Source organism: Lepidochelys olivacea, assembly GCF_965140295.1.
Source record: "Lepidochelys olivacea isolate rLepOli2 genome assembly, chromosome: 21".
Lineage (NCBI taxonomy): Eukaryota > Metazoa > Chordata > Testudines > Cheloniidae > Lepidochelys > Lepidochelys olivacea.
Genome location: NC_140431.1, coordinates 3,608,378 through 3,628,018, shown reverse-complemented (window position 1 = coordinate 3,628,018; position 19,641 = coordinate 3,608,378). Strand labels below are relative to the sequence as shown.

The window sequence follows — 19,641 nt, the reverse complement described above, 5'->3', positions numbered from 1 at the left end:
CTGCCAAACCACTCCAAGCTAAGCTCCGGTTTTATGACCAATTCCCCTCTGTTTCTCTGAGTCACTTGCTACTTGTTCCTCCATGGCTTGTCTTGGGATTCCAACAGCCTCTCCTCCCCCTGTGGTGTCAGAGGTCTGGGGGTCATGGGTCATCACAATCTGGCTGGCCTCCATGCCCTAAGGTGCTGGCAGTCCCTCTGCAAGAACCTGCATCACATGTCCCTTCCCTTTGGTGGTCAGTCCCACCTGAGCTGAGTTGCTCCCTTTTATATCCATGTTCCAGCTGGAGCATGCCCAGCAGAGCTGAGGGGGTGTTGCCTCCTTGGCCCACAGAGTAGGATTAACCCCACTGAACCAGTTTGGGCCTCGTACACCCTGTCCGTGTTTAGGCATCCATTGGCACTTGAGCAAGGAAAGCCCAGATACCATAGTGATGAGTGTGATCTAGATAAAGATCTAGTTTCCATATCTAGATCAAGGAAAATTTCCTGCTCTTGTCTTTTAGTTTTTAATATCCATGCTCTTCAGCTGGTGGTGTGCGCTATCTTCCCTCAGGGTGTCTGGCGGGGAGTTGTTTGACCGAATTTTGGAACGAGGAGTTTATACTGAGAAAGATGCGAGTATAGTGATCCAACAGGTCCTGGCAGCAGTGAAATATCTCCATGAGAATGGAATAGTTCATCGAGATTTAAAGGTGTGTAGACACTGGCTCTTTGGAAACAGCATTGCCCTGTGAAATTAACAACGCCTGCAATGCAGCACTGCAGAGTTCACTAGCATGCAGTGAAATTCTGCTAATGTTCACCAGCTTTAAGATCAAGCTAATGTCACTATCACCACCCAGTAGATCATCTCCCTCCCCCCCAAGACTGACCCTCATGCTTTCATTGCCAAAAGCACACAAGGCTCCTATGTAAGGTGCAGGGGCAACTCCATTTGGTGGTAACGGTAGCAGGTTGCACCAAACACACTTATCCATAAAGTTGTGCTCAGTGAGTGTTAACCTGGCTCCTGAATTCCACAGAGCCACTGCCTGGAATCGGAACCTCACTCTGTATTCTGTGCAGTGACTTTCTAGAGGTTTTAGTGAGTCATCATACTGTTTGTTCTGCTGGCCTAGAAGTCAAAGAGCTTCGTGAAGTGGCAAGTGAACTGTTTACAAACCAATTAACTCCAATGGCTCTCTTGCCATAGGGGCCTCTAAAGAGAGGCCAGTGGCATAATCCATTGTTTATACAAGTGTCCCCTGGCACCAGCAATAGGAACAAAGTCTACAAGCATATGGGTACATAACAGGGTGTCCATACCTGGAGTCATTGCTGGTGAGAATAGATATGGGCCTGTTCTGGCCTAGATTCCTTAGACAATGTCACTTCAGCTCACAATAACAGTCAAGGTTGTCTGGTTTTCCCCATATAAGGCTGCAGCATCAGCAGCAAAATACAGAACTCCTTTGGATTGAGTGTCAAACCTGGTCCAATATTGAAGTAAAACTATTTGTACTATGGTAGAGTCCAGGGGCCCTACATGCAGTAAGACCACCCCTGTCCCAGGGAATTGACAGTTTAGGTTCTAGAAGGGTGCTTATCTGATGCTCATTTCTGCAGTATCTGAATGCCTTGCTCTCACTGATGGGTTTATCTTCAACAGCCCTGTGCAATAGGGAAGCATTACTCACCCTTACAGAAAGGGAATTGAAGCACAGGGTAGATGAAATGGCTTGCCCAGGGTCGCACAGGCTGTGTCTAGGAAATTAACTTGGGTCTCAAGTCCTAGCCCAGTGCCCTACCCCCTAGAGCATCCTTCCTACCTAAAACAAACCCTATAAGAGGAAACCAGTTGGTAGAGCAGACAACAGGCATTGTGGGGAGAACCTAGGAATGTATTCACCATGTTACTGATGTGGTTTTTAGAGCAAAGTTGCCATTATCTCTGGCCACCATTTTTATTTGTGCATGAACAGAAGCACAAATGACCCTATCATTTGTCAATTGTAGTTGTCCCTCTTTGATTGTTGGTGCAGCATTTAAATTCTAACCATTTCCTACCACCAGCCTGAAAACCTGCTTTACCTGACTCCTGAAGAAAACTCCAAAATCATGATCACAGACTTTGGCTTGTCTAAAATGGAGCAGAATGGCATCATGTCCACCGCTTGTGGGACTCCAGGATATGTTGGTGAGCAAGGGGCAAGGATGGACTTTCTCACTGACCTACATGACACAGGCCTACGTAAGCCTCCCAGGCACTTTCCAGAAGAAAGCAAAGAAATAACATGCTTATGCATATTAGTAACATGCTAATACACTGTGTAGGTGGCACAAAAATCCAACTGGGGACATGGTTTTTAAGGACAGCAAATCTCAGACTTAAAAGACAAGGTGTGCAATATACACTTTTTAAATTACAGCCAAATCTTGAAGTTTATTTTTTTTAATTATAAAAAAATGTATGGGAGTTTTGCTTGAGTAAGGATTTCAGGATTTGGCCTGTAAGTAATATTTTTGGGGATTCCCTTGTGTCTGGTTAGCAGAACATGTCTGAGACAGCTTGACCAATGGCTTGAGAGCTCCAGGGTTCTAACCCATCTCCAAATTGACTTGCAGAAGACTAGAGTGCAATCGGTCTGTCTTTACATGTTCCCCATCTGTAAAATGTAACAGTAGGGAGCCCATCCTAGGCTCTGGACCCCAACCCATATATTGAAAATCACAAAATAAACAAATTAATATGACTCATCACAAGGGGTGGTAGAGCTAATGTATGTCAGACAGCATTTTGAGGCTATAAAGTTCTGTGTAAGAACAACCAGGTATAAAAGATCAAACCGCGAACCTGGCTCCTTGGAACACACAGGAACTGAGATCCAAAGGTTGGAAGCTTAAGCTAGACAAATTCAGACTAAGGTGCAAATTTTTAACAGTGAGGGTAATAACCATTGAGAATTTACATTTATAGATTTGAGGTGGAGTCTCCATCACTTCAAGTCTATAAATCAACACAATGGTTTTCTAAAAAGAAGGGGTCTATAGCTCAACCAGAGGTTAGGCTTGATTCACACATTAGAGTGACCGTTGTTATGCAGGTCACATTAGATTATCCTGTTCTTTCTAATCTTAAAATCTGAGTCTGTCACCTCGCTGCTGCTTGGGATTCGGTGGGTGGCAAATGCACAGAACTTTGTTTGTACACAAAAGTCACTAACTCCCTCTCCAGTCTGAAAGCCTCACAGATCAGGTCGATGAGAAGCCAGTTATTGGATGTCCAGTCACTTGCTATCCTGAAATGGTTTATATTGCCTAACTTTGATTTGCTTTTGATTTCCTGTAGCTCCAGAGGTCCTAGCACAGAAACCATATAGCAAAGCTGTAGATTGCTGGTCTATAGGAGTCATTACCTATATCTTGTGAGTATAAGCCAACAGCACCCTTGCTTTTTTCAACAGGTGCTCAGGATTCTTCAGTGGTGTGGCCCCTTATGTGATCCCCCCACATGCTTGTGCAAAATGAGTGTGACATGCCACCGGTTTGTTCCCTCATTTGTTCACAAGGTGAAAGGCAGTGAAGAGTCAGTGTAATAAAGACTGCAGCCCAATTCACTATAGAGCCCACCCTGTGCACTATTCCTTCAGTACCATCACTATTATCCAGCATCCCCTCTGTGCTTTCTAGGTTCAGCTGCATCCCATTAGCTGCACACCAGCTGTGGCTGTCCTGACATTGCTGCACTGGAGCTTTTAACCTTTTTCTGAATTCATACACCCAGACTGCGCTGTGTGGTGGATACATACCACCTTCTCCATTCTTCACTTATCCCTGGGATACGCACCAGCTGACCCTGGTAGAGTTAAAAAAGCTTGTGTGCATGGAGAGAGGAGGTAATCAACTTCCCGTTCTGCTCCAGGCTATGTGGATACCCTCCTTTCTACGAAGAGACAGAATCCAAACTGTTTGAAAAGATTAAAGAAGGCTACTATGAGTTTGAGTCTCCATTTTGGGATGCTATCTCTGAGTCAGGTAAATCTCACCCATTGGGCAGCGCTTTATTAGCACCCTGTCCCTCTCAGGCATGCAACATCTGCAATCCAGAACTCTTTGGATCCTGGATGGGCTGAACTCTACAAGGGAGTGCAAGTGAAGGAGACTTTAGTGAATTGCATCCTCACATTTTCCACAGCAAGTTATTTTCTTTACTTCCTGGCCACAGTAAGGGTTTCCATGCACCTTTCTCTGAAGCATCTGGTGCAGGCCAGGATCAGAGATGGGATACTGCACTGGGTAGGCCACAGGTTTGATCCACTCTGGCAATCCCTACATTTCAGCAATAAAACTTGACCCATCTTCAGTTAACATGGGCCCCTTAAGCAATGTGTATCTACTGAACACATATCCATTTTACCTTTGGGACAGTGTTACAATACTGTGGGTTTAGACATAGAATATTTGATGCTTAAACAGCATGTTTTATCTGCCAGTGTTTGCTGTCAGCTTTAGGATTACTTCCTGTAAGTGCTAAGACATGATTCTATCTCTGTTCCCCACAAACAGCCAAGGATTTCATCTGTCGCTTACTGGAGAAGGATCCAAATGAGAGGTTCACCTGTGAGAAAGCCCTGAGGCACCCCTGGTGAGAGCAACGTATCCCCTAACATGTGCACCTAACATTGCTGGTCTCCACATTTAGTACTGGAGTGCTATCTGTAGCCTACAGAATGGTGATGTTACTATTCTCTAGTTTTTTCTTTGCAATCTGACTTGGAATGTTCTGTCTTCTTTCATTTTTTTTTGTGAAGAAAGTGGCTATTTGTGCATGGTTCACCTTTAAGATGGAGGGGAAACAATCCCACTGATATTTTCTCAACTCTGAAGTGTTTGTATTATGTTTTGTTGCTGTTTTTCCCTTTTGGGTTTAATTACTCTTGATTGAATATACAAAGTAGTTATCTGCCTCCAGAATATGGAATGCCTCTCAAATACCATCTGCCTACAAGCCTGTTTCTTCTTTCCCCAACTGCAGGATTGATGGAAATACAGCCCTTCACCGGGACATATACCCATCTGTCAGTGCTCAGATCCAGAAAAACTTTGCAAAGAGCAAATGGAGGGTAGGTTGTGTTGCCATTGGGTGCTCTAGAATTATTTCCAAAGCAATTCCAGTTGCTGCAATCTAGCCATGAGCACACCTTCAACACCACAAATGGGACCCCTTCCCCAGAAATCAATTTGGACATCTTGCATAACCATTATTTATATTATGGTAGGACCAAGAGGTCTCAGCTAAAATTAGAGCCCCTCCATAGGGCTGAATATGATACAAAAACAATACGACACAGATCTTAAAATCTAGACAAAGGGTGGATTAGGAAGGATTAGTCCCATATTACATGGGGGGGGGGAACTGGGGCACCAAGCAACTGACTTGCCTGTGGGAATTGAACCCAGGTTTCTTATGTCTTACCCTCACACCTGTCCTTCCTCTGTCAGCTAATCTTGTGAGATTGGACTGCTTCCTGGTTGCAGTGAGGTTGGCAATGCTGCAAGAACAGACTCTTCCATGGCATTTTAATTACTCTAGCTCAAAACTGAACCCTATTTTTGAACAAATCTTGCTGCTCTGACCAGTCTGTAAGTAACAGTAAATTCCACAGCTGCCTTATCAAAAAGGGTGGGTGAAATTTTCCCCTGCATTTCCTTATGCTGGGGTTGAACATGGCCCATCTTCAGAGCAGCATGGCACTAATTAGTAAATTGCTAATCAGGAGATATCCTCCATTCACTCAGCAGCTTGGGAGATGGTCATGGTGGTTTTATGTCCTCTTCCTCAGCAAGCCTTCAATGCTGCAGCTGTTGTGCGCCACATGAAGAAACTCCACATGAACTGCCATGCACAGGCTGACGTCAGCCTCCCGGTCATACAAGTGTCAGAAGTATCCAGACTCAACAGCCCTATGGTCACCAGCCAAGAGGTGCCCACTCAAGACAAGACGCTGCTAATCCCCATGTTAGCATGTCAAATTCCTCCCAGCCAGCTTGACCAAAACACCCAGATGACACTGAGCAACCCATTAGATCACTTGGTTAATGGGTCGCTCTCAGTTGACAAGTGCTTGATCCATCCAGACAATCCAAGCCCTCCAACTAGAACTTCTTGCAGTTGCAGTTCAGCTTCTGGAGGGCACGAGAAGGTGAAGACTGTCTTCTGTTCGGAGTCAGCACTACTTAAAAAAGCTGCCAAAAACCAGTAGGTAGCCACATTGTCCATTCTAAATATTGAGCCAGATTTATCTTCACAGCACAGTCCCTGCAACCAAGTGGCACTGGCCTTTGTGGAAACATGGCAGATGAGTTGCATTCCAAGCACCAGCTGTAGGTGGGAAGCGGGGGGGGCAGATGGAATTTTGGATAGGTGTGGCTGGCCAAACTCCCTCCCACTCCCTTGGAGGAGGGCCTTGGGCATCAGGTTGAGACACATTGGCCAGGTGACATGGCAGAGTCCTCAATGTACTGATATACCAGAGGGCTTCAGTTCCCCAGCATCCTCAATCTGGTGCCTGTCCACAATTTGGAAGGGCCTATTTTTTGGTTTTGTTTTGCAGTTGCTAAAAATAGTGGTCCTGCTCCTTAGCTGGCATTAATTGCACAGTTATGCCATTTGAGTAGCTAGCCTACTGTTTATATTAGCCTACTGTTATATTTCTGCTCAACTGAAGAATGTACCTAGTCTCTCTTCACATTTTGCATTTTTCTCTTTCCACCACCTCAAAACCAGTCACTTCAAATCAGAGGTGATCGTACCCATGAAAACCAGTAACAATTCATACCGTGGCACTGGGCAAACTGGTGTGTGTTTGGTCATGTGATTGGCAAGTCATCCACTTGAGCCAACACATCTTTAACGGTAAGTGCACCAAGATCAAAAGGATTATTGCTTTAAAGTGATGAAGCAAAATGTCTATGGATTATAGAGTTTTCTGGGTGGAATAAGCTTTTGTTTTGGTTGTAATCAAGGCTGAGCAATGTCATGGCAGCAAGAGTCTGAAAAACTGAAGCATCTTTCAACTTCTGTTGAGACCAGTTCTGTGAATCCAGGGTCCAGATTGGTTTCCATAGGAGTTGCTCACATCCTGTTGCATGAGAATAGGGCCCCTCTGGCCTCTAACCTATAGAAGAGAGGTAGCACATAGCCCTGCCATTCTGAACTATAAACAATTGGGAGTTATTAAATCAGAGCAACCACAAACTGGACAATGTCAGTGACTGTAAGCTGTTGCCACATAACTGCTCCATGGTGGCCTATATAAAATGTGATTGAGGGAGTCACAATCCAGCTCAGAGGAGGCAAGTGTCCATATCTCTCAAACCACCAGCACAGTCAGCACTGACTGGCTCCTTAGGCATTCTCAGCAGACATCAAGGACTGATGGGGCCATGAAACCTGAACTACTTTCCCATCCTTAGCTGTGATTCACCCAAGTCAGGTCTGAAACGTAGTGGCCCCACAGCCTCAGGAAGCCTGCACTGCTACCCAAAGCTCTGCTCTTGATTGGAAAGAGATCACCTACCAGAGGCACAGGGACGTCTGTGTGAGCATGGAAGTGGCTTTTTTTCTGACTGCAGATGAGATGGATTTGTACTACTGTAAGTAAGCACTAAGAAGTATTAGGATTAGACATTGCATGAAGGAAAATATTCCCCCAAACTAAGGTGAGGATGTTAGCTCAGTTCTCAACATCTACTTGGGAGAAGTCAGTCTTGCTTTATAGTACAGTTCCAAATTCTCTGTAAAAGGCTAATAGATATACAGACATGAGCAATATGTTACCAGTAGCTTTATGCACATCAGCAGAAAGTTATCAACCTGTTGGAGTCCATTCCAATTGATTAATCACTTAGTAATCCTTTATAAGCTGCAGATTAATGGAACCAAGCTAGCCCTGGTGCTGTAAGCTAAAGAAACACAGGCTGCAGGAACTGTCCACTGAAACAATTCTAACAGTGACATTGAACTCTCTCCCATTCCAGAAGGGCTGATTTACTGATTTCTGCACTTCACAGCCAGAAAGCACTAGCACGAGGAGGGGAGACTGAATCCTGGCAGAAGCCAGACAGGGAGCCATTTTCTCAGAGGAGAGCAGCCATGTGGTGGAGAGCTGCACACTTTTTAACTCCGAAGTAATCCTTCAAAGCAACAACCTTGAAGAGTACCTGTCTCATGAGAACATGGAGCAGTTGCTTGAGAGAAGGGAGGTGTAAGCACATGAGGCTTCTGCTAGCACCTTCCATCTATATGACACATATGTCCTTGCACAAGGCTGTATCTTCGTTCTTTGTAGAGATTGTGTAGTTGTTCAATGTGTAACAAACATGCTGCACAGTATAATTCTTTTAAAGCAAAGCCAATGGTATTTGTTTAGTCTATACCTCTCTGCTAGGTTTGCTGCTTACTCCTGAGCTCCAGCATGTTGAAGTCCAATATCAATTGCCTCTCTTGGGTGTGCAGTTTTCCTCAAGCTGTGAAAAGAGAGAACTTGCTACCCATCCTCCACCTGTCTGATCAAAGTGAGGTCTGAATTACCTGCTTCCACATCTGTAATTGTGTAATAAACACTATGCTTAATAAAGCTGACTTTTATTTTGTAAAGTACCTGGTGGTTAGACAAGGAAGTGGTCTCTTAAACCTCCCACTGCAAATGCAGACCTGTTCCCTACAGGCTTCAGTTTGCAACATATTGTCTAAGTCCAACTGGATGGTATCTAACTCCACCTGAGAGCACAACTGCTCTTACGTTTGTATAAATAGGGCTTATTCAGTTATCTGCTCCTGGGCCTGGTCCTATATTTATCTGTAGCCTTAGTTCTACTCCTCTTATGACTCCCTTAGAAGAACTAAATGCACTGTACCAGAAAAGTTAAACCTCAACTCTGGTCTTAGTCATTCAAAAGGTAAAATCCAGGTGCTAAAACAAACATCCCCGGTCACATTAACAAACCTCATACAGAAATAACTCCTTCCAAAAGGCTTTTTTCATTAGTTATATCTTCCCCCTTTCCTAGAGCCCCCCAGGGTTGCTTCAGCCAGGCCATATAACATTCATTCTCTCCAGAGGCATTTTTGTCCTTTTGGGCTCCATGCTAGCATTTTCTAAAGCTACAGCAGTTCTGTTACCAAAGACACTAAGTGTGAGAACAAGAAAATTCTATGAGAGGGGACTAACTACCCCAGTCAATGTTTGAACAGAAGGCAGACTCTGCAATTACAGGGCAAGATGGAGTCCCAGCAGCTCATTGATTGATTAGCAACCGGTGTAGTAGGTGATTCTTTCATGGATATGACTGCTGATCTTTTCCACTTGCTCCTCCAGGCCTGCAAGGCTGGCTGACTTGATGATTAATGCATTGTTGCTTTTCTGAATTTCCATTTCTATACCTGAGGAGAGAGCAAGTCAGGATTAGGGGAAGATAGTCCAGGAAAATGATATTGTGCCCTAAGGCCTTCATCACCCTTCTGAAAATCTACACCCTCTCAATCTAAGTCAGGAGAGCAATATGAGAACCCACCAGAACAGCCAAACCCACTAGCCCTGCCTAGGACATGTCCAAACCAGTCAGTAAGTACATCAGAAAGCCACTGTCCAGGGCACCCCATAACATCAGTCAATGTTTCTTTCCAATAAAGCCACTCCAGACAGTGACCATTGAAGTCAATGGAAATTCCATTACTGACATCAATGGCTGAGCAGAAACAAGCCCATACTGTATGCACCTTGTGTTTTAGAAGGGAAATTGCACACTAACCTATATAGCAACATCAAGACTCCTTGCTGAGTTCAGCAGTCTACAAACAGCATTAAGTGACTAGCAGCAGCATCCAATCAAATCCCTGACACGGAGAGGCACCTTTGGTGAATGATGTTCACTAGAGCCACTGCTTTATCACTGAAATCAGTGCCACAGCTCTGGCGTGATAACTACTTGGGCTCAGTGCCATTCTCCAACTTGAAAGGCTCAAGCCTTCTGGCCAGGGCACTTAATCTGCAGCGTGGCTGGTACCCAAAGCACACTGAATGAGGCCCTTAGACATGAGGGCTGGAAATGAATGCATGGTGCACCAGTGTATAGGAGAGGAAATAGAGAAGCAGGTTCTTGAAGCTAGTCCATAGGGGGTTGAGTGGTACGGTGGAGTTGGTACATCGGCTTTTGCTCTCCAGCTGCAAGTTCCGATCCCTGCATGGGCCACAAGGGATTTGGTGGAGTCTCAGCCTCAGTTCCCCTTGCATGCCTCTCACAAAACACCTACACCACTGGCATGGAGGGGAAAGGTACACAGCAGGGTCCAAATTCATCCTGGTGAGGCCAGGGAGGGGCATGGTATGAGATTTCTATTACTCAACCCCATAATGTTGCACTGCAACATTATCTAGCAGCAACAGAAGCAGCGACCAGAGCTGTGCAAAGTGCTGTGAGGTTCAGTGAAGAGATGTGACAAATGGTGGGCACATTAATCAATCCATTTGTCATGAAAGCCACAAAGCAGAATCCAGTTGTCTGGGTTTCTGTGGCTAACACATTTGTCCTCCAAGTTCTTTACTTAGGAGGGTGTTTCTTGTATCTACAAGCAGAATCACTCATTCAGGGCTTGGCTAGATTAAGGGAATTTGTACTCGCATAATTACATTACATTCCTGGGGCCAAACAGGGTTTATATAAGAGTAACTCACCCTGCTGGTTTACACCTACACTAGGGCTTTGGATCAATGTAGAGGGAGGAGGATGAGGAACCTAATATAGAGAGGGCTTCAGCCATCTAATTCTGCACCACTCCCTCTCAGTCTTCTGTTCCTCTTCTAGTTTCATTCCCTCATCACCTGGCATTATGCCCTGACAAAGCCTGCACAGATTTACTTACTTTCCATCCTGAGCATCATAGCCCAGGTTTCTTCAAAGAGCGCTTTTGCCTCCCTGTCGATACTTTGGATCCTGCTGCCCTGCACTCCCAGTGTCGAACTCTGTCCCATCCGCCTCTTTAGCTCATCGTATTTTTGTTTTACCCGTTCAAATCCCTGTGGGAAAGCGAATGAGCAGTGCAGGTGAACTCAAGCAAATAAATGAGGTCCAAGTGATGAATGACCTCTAGACACTGCATTGGAGCTCTGTATTATAAATGGCCATTATTACTATTATAGAGATATTAAAGACCATAATACATTTACATACTGGTTTCCAATGCCTTCATAGAAACCAATAATTCAGCATCATCTGGATTAACATGTTGCGTTCTGGTCACCCCATCTCAAAAAGAATGTTGCAGAAATAGCAATAAGAATAATCAAGGGCCTGGAAAATTCTCATATAAAGAGACGTTGAAAAGATTGGCATTGTTCACTATAGAAAGGAGATGAAGAAGAGGGACAAAATAATAGCATATCAAATAATGAATAGTTTAGAGTTGAGAGAGAGAGAGAGAGATCAGGAACTTCTGTTCTCCCTGTTTCATAACACAGGAAGAAGGGGACATTCAAAACTGATAAAAGAAAATTCCTTCTCACATGTGTAATTCAATTGTGGGACTCATTGCCTCAGGAAGTCATTGAGGCCACAAAATTAGCTAGATTCAAAAAAGGATTGGATATTTCTATGGATAAAAAGAAAATGCAGAGTTATAATAGTCAATGCTAACAATTTTTGGCAGGGATATTAAACCTCGTGCTTCAGGGCTGAAGTCAAACTAATTGTTAGACCAGGATGAGACCTAATGTGGGGGCAGATATCCTACTTCTGCTACTGCAGGGTTCTTACACCTTCCTCTAAGCGACCGGGTGCTGGCAATTGGCAGAGGTGAGATAAATTGACTAGATGGACCTTAGGTCTGAACCAGTCTGGTAATTCCTATGTTCCTAAAAACAGAGTAATTCACTTTCCATGCAGCATTCAAGTATGTTCTGCACTTTTGTGGCTTTGTTCCTGCATGAGAAGAAGAAGCTAGTAACAGATTATGGGCAGAGTCATTCCTAGGCTCCTACGAGACCTCCCTTGTACCTGCTGAGTGCTCCTTGCTTGCTCAATGGCTTCTTTTGCTCTCTGCTGAGCATCGGTGGCCTGCAACTGATTCTGCTCCGCCCTGTGCCGCAGTTGGCTGATTCTCTCGGTGAAGTTGTCCAGCTGATCAGTAATGTCTCTCATACTCTTCTCCGTTGGACCAAGGACAGCCTGGATCTGAAAGCCAAAGGTGTTTGGTATTTTAAAGAAAAGCTCCTCCCAGAACATCATTAATGATATATCATCCTCACAGGCACTCTTATGATTTATTATTGGTCTGTAATACAGACTCAATAGTGAGTACAGCCCCCAAACCAGGGTCCCACCATGATAGGCTCTGTTTAGCTCAACAGAACAAAGATGGGGTAGGGCACAAGGAGAAAAACAGTCCGATTTTTACAGCAAGCCAATTTTGCTAGGATCCTGCCTCTTTGCCACAATTGTGGGGCATCATTGCACCAGCAGGGTAGGATGAAAATGGGCGGGAGGGGCAAGGATGTGATTAGTAACTTACCCTCAGTGGCAAGGCACTTTGCAGGGAGTTCCACAAGAGTTTCAAAGGAGCAGCGTGCAGGCCACGCAGCATTATAATGCTAGGAATGCAGCGCACATCACTCACCTCATCAATGCGGAGTTGGATGAGCTGAAGGGAATAGCTGGAGCCACTAATAGCATCCTGGGCTTCCTGGAGCACTGTGTTTGCTTGTCTCAAATTCTCCACCACTTCTTCCACGTTGCCCTCTACAGCATTTGCTCGGTTCCTGGGGGAATGCAGTAGGGAAGCATAATTAAATCAAAAATGTATCGTTATCTTTATAATGTAATTATAATGACAACACATGATGAGGTATTGCTTTGTGGCTCAAAAGTTAAAAACCGGCAGAGGGGAGATAAGCTGGACAAGTGGAACATCTTGCAAAGAGAAGATGTGAAAAGCTTGTAATAGAAGCCAGAAGTCCTGAAGCCACTGTACTTGACCATGCTGCCTTCCAAGAAGAAAAGCAGTGCTGTACTTCCTACCACTCGGACGAGGAGGCAAGATGGGAAAAGAAACCAAAGCCTCCATTAGAAGCACAACTGCTTCTAATACTTGGTAAAGTGGGGAAAGACGAATTATTTAAGGGGGAAGAAAGTGCCCAATTAGTTGCTTAAAGCTTTACATCAGTTACACTGGCTGCCAGTTTGAAGTGAGACTTTTTACTTTCCCCTGGAATGTCTGCATGCAAAGCCAGACTCCCCTAACTCATCATACTCAGCTGGTGTCAGATGCTCTCAGTGGGTTTACACTCTTATCGCATTAACCTTCTCTCCAGAATATTGCTATGATGGAATGATCATAAAATAAACCCATTCCAGCTCCACAAGGGTGCTCTGTTTTGTTTTTTTGTTTTGTTTTCAAAGGGACAAGCCTCCCAACTTCCATCAGGATAGTAAATAGGCCATTTAATGCTCGTGTCCTCTCCCTTAGTAACTGTGCGATTATAAGATCCCATTACTGAGTCCCTGGAAATCCAGTTCAGCTCTATCATCTCTCATGATAGGAGCTCAAAGAAGCAAAAAAGGTTCCCATTGGTCAGGGAAAGATCCCCACCCCAATATCTATAATGAAGGGATGTCAGACTATTGTTATTAGAGGCAGGGTTTATTATCTGCATTGCAGTATCAGCTGGAGGCACCAGTCAAGACTGGAGTCCCATGTCTCTAGGTACTGTACAGACACACAAGCTATGGGGCTAGAATCTCAGCTGATATAAATCAGCACATCTCCACTGAAGTCAATGCAGATTTACACAAGCTAAGGATCTGGCCAGCAGTCAAATGCAATTTGGCTCCAGTAATTCTGGCAACATTATCCCAACCATGCTGTGTAACGTGACTCAGGCACAACCAAGGTGAATCTGGGAGTGGGAGTTGCTGGAAGGCCACATGGACAGCGAGAAGCAGGATTGAAATGGGGAGTCTCTCTCTTCTGGAGGGACTTGAGAAACGCAAATATACGGCCACTTCCATCCATTTCCAAGGACTCTGGGTCAGGCCCATAGACTCTCATCCTATTAGCTTAAAGCCCAGTTTACCTTGCCTGTTCAGCCTCTTGCTGAAGCCTCTTGGCCTTAGCGATATCACCAGCTGTTTGGGTGAGGATGCTCTCAGGACACTGCAGCTTAGCAGCCAGGTTTCGGATCTCAGTCATTTTCCTCAGGACGGCAGCAGTGTCCGTTGGGAGGCGGAGCGAGAGCACATAGTCGCTGACCTCCTGGATGGTGGCAGGGTCGGTGGCTGGGTCTAGAGAGTTTACAAACAAACAAAAGTCAGGTAGAGCTGCAAGAATAGCGTGCGGGCAGGTCTGGGAGCACAGCATGGGGAGCCAGAAGTCCAGGGGACAGGCAATGCAGCAAGTGACTATAAACACCAGGTTCAGGGGTTACGAAGTCCCAGCTCCTCTAGCTCCCACTACCTCCTCATTCAAAGAGTTGCATGTGTCTGCCAACATGCGGCCAGATTACCGCTAACTTAGTCCATTAGTGTATCCCCCATTTTACAGTCCCTCCTAAGGGACCCTAGGCAGTACTTCAGCCAGAGCCACTCGCTACGCAGATAAGATGTTCTGTATGTCCCAGCTGTAAATCAGTCTTTGTGGATCCCACCATGCAGGCAGGGTTTCAACCGTGGGACAAAATCCAGGAGGTGACTCTTTGACAACTGAACCCTCTGAGCTCAGGGGAGTCAGATCAGTTGAGCAGAGAGACAATGGGCCAGATTCAGCTTTGCACAAGTCAGTGCAGGTTGCTGCACCAGCTAACGCTAGGCATAAGCTTGACCCATGGCCTGGAATAAAATAAGAACTGGTTGAGATTTAACTAAGGACACTGCAAAACACTTCAGCCAAGCTTCCAGCCAGAGTACTAAAACAATACCTTTGATTTGACAAAGAAATCTGTGCCTCTAAATGTGGAGTACAGTCTGACACTAGCAACAGACTGAGCAGCATGTGTATTCCAGGACAAGCCTCCTCCTCGATCACCACTGAAGAGAGAAGAGCCGTGCACATCCCAAAGGACGCTGCGTTAGGGATTAGCTGGGGCTTGGTAATCTCTGTAATACCTGACAGTGCTGATTTTCTTCTTCACCTAATTCTCATAAGGTTGATCCGTTATTAAAATCTGCTTATGAATTATAGGTCATCCCACTGGCTGTGGGGCACAATAAATTCTTTAGCCTGGTTAATAGTCTGCACCATAGAAGATTTGCTTGAGTGCTGTGCAAAAGCCACCATCATAACTGATGCTAACTTAGGGCCCTCAAAGGCTGCCTCAGCATCGAGGTGAAGAAGAATGTACTCTGCTCTCAGATGCTAGGATAGAGGTGTAATGGCAGTGGAAGACACGTGACGAAATCTCTCCCTGCTGTCGCTGTACTGTACCTGCTCTGCAGATGGAGTGCTTGGTGCCCCAGGACTGTCACTCCAGCTCTTTTCACCTCTGCTAAATTCAGTTGATTTGTTTTTAACTGGTTTTTTTCCACCTTGGAAAAGGAGAGTGGTTCCTGAACAGCTGTGGGAAGCGTGGCTAGATTTCTCATTAAGTTCTACAGTACAGAAGGCCGAGGGCTAGCAACTTCTGCCCTCCCTACAGCCACTTACGGTAACTTCACAGATGGCATTTGGAGGCCATTAAGGCAATGGGCTAAATCTGTCCCAGGTGTAACTCCATGGAGGTCACCAGGGTTATACCACCAGTAGTTAATCTAGTTCTGTGAGAATGGCACAATCAAAGCTTGACTCTGAAGATGGTGGTCATGGTCAGACTGTACTTTCACTCCCCAGGGGAGAACTAATTTAAGTTTCATGTGCTGAAGGCCCAAACCTTTCTAGATATAGTCAAATACCCAAACCATTCTAGATATAGTCAAATACCAGAGCTGACGACATTCAACTTATATCAATGTTAGTCCATTTTTGAATACAAGTCTGCTGTCCGGGGCTCATGGTGCATTAGTGACATTTACACTCTTAGGCAAAGCAAAAGCAGCACTCCCTTTAAAAATGGTTGTCTTAGTGTTAGACTAAGAATATTAACCACGTCTGATTCCCCAGACAGTGCAGTGTGAACTGATGCAAGGATGATAGTGGGTATTGCAAAATATTATTAGAACTAAGAGAACTGTCCACAAAAAGGCCCAACGCCAATCAGAACTTGCTTGTTCTCAGGTCTCATTGAAACTCGGACTGCAATTCAAATATTTGCAAACCTTTTGAAAGCTCCTGGGCCTTTTTTCCAGCAAATCTGATGCCAATTTATTTTTTCCTTGCAACACGAATTAGGTGAAACTGAGACCTTTTCACTGAGTTTTGGGCTTCCTTTGAGCTCTAAGTACAAAGCAAACCTTGGAGGTGTTTAACGTACATGGATCAAAACCAAAGCAAATATTTGTACCATGAGACAAACCCCTGGGTTATTATTTCCCCGGCTCTTCAGAAAACACATCTAAGGAGCTAGAGCTGATGGGGATCCCAATGGCCTAGTGATTATGTAATTCTTCTGCCGGGATTCCCTTTCTCAATACAACCAAGAATTCCTCTCATGAGATTTAAAGACTAAGCAGAGAATACAAGGCCAGATCTTCAAAGGCTTCTTTAACTGTACTCAGAACTGGCACATCCACTGTAACCAGCCAACAAACCCTTGTCCAGGTGAACAGGTGTAAGTCAGGTTGGGGGAGTGATTCCCTGACCTGTTCTCACCTCTCCCTGTTCTTGTGGCTAAGGTTTTCCATCCACAAAGGGACAAGCATGGGCATGCTGTGGGCTTAGTTAAGGAGTCCCTTAGAGGTTTCCCCTCAGTGTCCTGCCCTCACATGCATGGAGACTAATGGATTTACCTGACAGGAAGTTGCGGACTTGCTGGATGAATTGCTGGATGCGTCGGACGTCTCCTTCTATCTGGGTCCTGGTTACACTCACTTGGTCCCCGAGACGTCGTGCATTGCTTTGGATTTGGTTTGAAGCTGTTTCTGCTGCCCTGATCTGCCAACAACAGTGCCCCCAGTAAAGTCAGGTTCTACTTGGCACAAGACAGCCTAGAAAGCTCACCAGCCCTGTCTGGGCTCTGCCACCAACTCCGTGGGTGACGTTGGGCAAGTCACTCCACCACTCTCTGTCTTGGTTGCCCCATTGTCAACAGATTGGAGGAGAGGCTTGAGGGATAAAGCTTTAAGATAGGATTTTCAAAACAGACTTTCAATGGGACTTGGGCTTCTAAGTCATGAGTCGCCTTGGAAAATTCTGCCCTTAGCATGTGCAAAGTGCTCTGAGATACTCAAATGAAAGTCTGTAGGAAGGGACTAATGTGGCTAACGTGTACATGCTGGGTCCTAACTAAGGATGGTGCAGAGAGACTGGAGCATCAGAGCAGCATCAAAAGACTTGAGAAGTTTAAGCTTTCTAAACCCGCTCTCCATCTTGCATTGCTGCCCAGGAAATTCAGTGAGAACAAGCTCCTGGTGACCTTCCCTGAGTGCTGGAAACACCTGGAGAAGAGCTGTTCCCTGGGTATTTCAGACCTTTGGCTTCCACTCTCAGAGGGAGCCAGGACATGCAGAGTCAGCACAAAAAATGACCACTTTTTAAAAGAAGTTCTACTAACATTTCCAAGCCACCCAGGAAATTCAGTTTTGGGTGAAGTTTGAGGTGAATTATTTGAGCCCTGCCTGGGTAAACATGCCTGCCATCCCCCTCTCTGCTTAATGAAGGTGACATCTCCATTGCAGTGTATCCTGGGAGCAGGTGAACACACAGCGTGTATGCTAATCAGCCCCTCCTTGCCGTTACCTGTGGAAGCAGACACCCCTGAGCTCCTCATTCCCTGTACCTACCATCTGCATGGTCCGCTGGAGCTGAGTCTTTATGCCATCGAGCTCTCTGGTGGTCTTCTCAGCAGTTCTGACTGCACCACTTGACAGTGGAATGATCCCTCTGCAGCTGAGGCCCCTTCCGCACCCCGTTGTGCTGTCCTGTGGACACAGCTCCCCGTCACAGTGCCCAGGGGTGCAGGCCTTGGATCTGACGCCACTGCAAATCTAAACACAGAGAGAAGCTGCATGCTGGTGAGAAGGCTCTGATGGTACTGGTGCTACTTCACCATCAATGGCACAAAGACTAGAGTGGAGATGAACCTTCCAAGAGAGACACAAGAGAACAGGGGTATCTGCATATCCATGGGTGCACAGTTCTTTTAGGACGATTTCTGGTGTCGCATTCAGCATGGGCTTAGAGGAGAGTACATGCAGGCGGGGCTATATATGAGTGTCGTGCAGGAGTGTAACAGAAGATGCACCCAAGAACAGTTCATGGAGTGTAGTGAAAGGTAATGTCTTGCAGTACGGAGCAAATGCATTGTGCGGGGAAGAGTTTATACAGAGCAGTGGAGGGTATGCATAGACAGCTGTATGTAACTCAGGGAGAGCATCCCTGGGTACCGTAGAAGGAGTATATATTTTTGGAGGCAGGTACACACTCGCTATTTGGCAGCCGTCAGTGGCAAGGAACAAATGGTATCGACTCCTGCGCTCCAGTTATCAGGTCTGTGAGCAACAGAAGAAGCTCCGTACAACACATCAGGGTGTCTAGAAATAAACGAATACACTTCAAAGGGCCAGGGCACACCTGGTCTCCAGGTTATACGTGATGCCCACAAATACCCTGTAACCCACAGGGTTTGCTTGTACAGATGGCCATAGGCTGAGAAATCCTAGGGGGTACTTCTGCATGAATGGCAAAGGTTTTGGATTGCACGTCGCCATCTAACAGTATCAGTGTGGTCTATTTAGTGAGGCGGCCAAGAGGAGCAGCCTGTGAGGGTTCAGAAATGGTGCAGGGACTGTCATTTACCCCCTTCCTGTCACAGGCAGGGATCTTTCACATGGGGGTGGCTCTGATGCTGTGAAAAGCAGCGAGATGAATGAGTGATGGTCTCCACAGCAACATACATCAGGAGACGCTGAAATGTGTCTCCATGGCAATAGCAGAGCAGCATAGGGAGGAAAAAGAAAAGGAGACCTTGAGCCGAAACCAGACAGCTCTTGGGGACATAATGCAGTGAGAACTGCTGGGGAAAAGTTTCACTAGTGGGGAGACCATCCCGTGCCTTCGTATCTGCTGTTACCAGGCAGATCAGGCTTGACAAAGATCAGGCATGACAAAGCCCTGGCTGGGATGATTTAATTGGGGATTGGTCCTGCTTTGAGCAGGGGGTTGGACTAGATGACCTCCTGAGGTCCCTTCCAACCCTGATATTCTAGGATTCTAAGCAATGCTCAACCTTGGCTCAGCTGAATAGCACCTGCCAAGAGCCCCAAGACCACACCCCTTCAGTACATAAAATGGGGCAGAGGGATGCAACCTGTGGATGCTAGAGATCCCAACATACCATGCTGGGCTGCTTGGGTCTAGGTGGAGCAGTGCAGGCTGAGATCTCTACCCTCTGTGCCCTGCAGCCATGTCTTAAAAATGAGACCGTCTCCGAGACAAAACATGGACCTGCACTGCCAGCAGAGGTGCAACTACAGCATGGGTAGACACGCTCAAGCTAGCTTTGATCTAGCCAGCTCA

At 45.8% G+C, this 19,641-nt stretch overlaps 2 protein-coding genes across 6 annotated transcripts in view; one reads left to right on the top strand and one right to left on the bottom strand.

Annotated features, from left to right (window-relative positions):
- The window catches only part of CAMK1G (calcium/calmodulin dependent protein kinase IG), a 34,217-nt gene extending 25,577 nt beyond the window's left edge, over window positions 1–8,640 (top strand). Inside the window, exons 5-13 of one of the 2 annotated variants that reach the window (XM_084611329.1) lie at window positions 556–694; window positions 2,055–2,178; window positions 3,331–3,406; window positions 3,904–4,016; window positions 4,548–4,626; window positions 5,017–5,104; window positions 5,825–6,240; window positions 6,769–6,897; window positions 8,022–8,640. In XM_084611329.1, coding sequence (XP_084467455.1) covers window positions 556–694; window positions 2,055–2,178; window positions 3,331–3,406; window positions 3,904–4,016; window positions 4,548–4,626; window positions 5,017–5,104; window positions 5,825–6,240; window positions 6,769–6,859 — 1,126 coding nt within the window. In that variant the 3' untranslated portion in view covers window positions 6,860–6,897; window positions 8,022–8,640. The remainder of the gene's footprint in view (window positions 1–555; window positions 695–2,054; window positions 2,179–3,330; window positions 3,407–3,903; window positions 4,017–4,547; window positions 4,627–5,016; window positions 5,105–5,824; window positions 6,241–6,768; window positions 6,898–8,021) is intronic. The other variant, XM_084611330.1, reaches the window with a different exon arrangement.
- LAMB3 (laminin subunit beta 3) overlaps window positions 8,613–19,641 on the bottom strand; it is a 123,108-nt gene continuing 112,079 nt past the window's right edge. For all 4 annotated transcript variants that reach the window (XM_084611325.1, XM_084611322.1, XM_084611323.1 and 1 more), the window contains exons 17-23: window positions 17,907–18,110; window positions 16,914–17,058; window positions 14,111–14,318; window positions 12,655–12,796; window positions 12,036–12,212; window positions 10,906–11,059; window positions 8,613–9,426 (exon numbers count right to left, since the gene is read on the bottom strand). In XM_084611325.1, coding sequence (XP_084467451.1) covers window positions 9,293–9,426; window positions 10,906–11,059; window positions 12,036–12,212; window positions 12,655–12,796; window positions 14,111–14,318; window positions 16,914–17,058; window positions 17,907–18,110 — 1,164 coding nt within the window. In that variant the 3' untranslated portion in view covers window positions 8,613–9,292. The remainder of the gene's footprint in view (window positions 9,427–10,905; window positions 11,060–12,035; window positions 12,213–12,654; window positions 12,797–14,110; window positions 14,319–16,913; window positions 17,059–17,906; window positions 18,111–19,641) is intronic.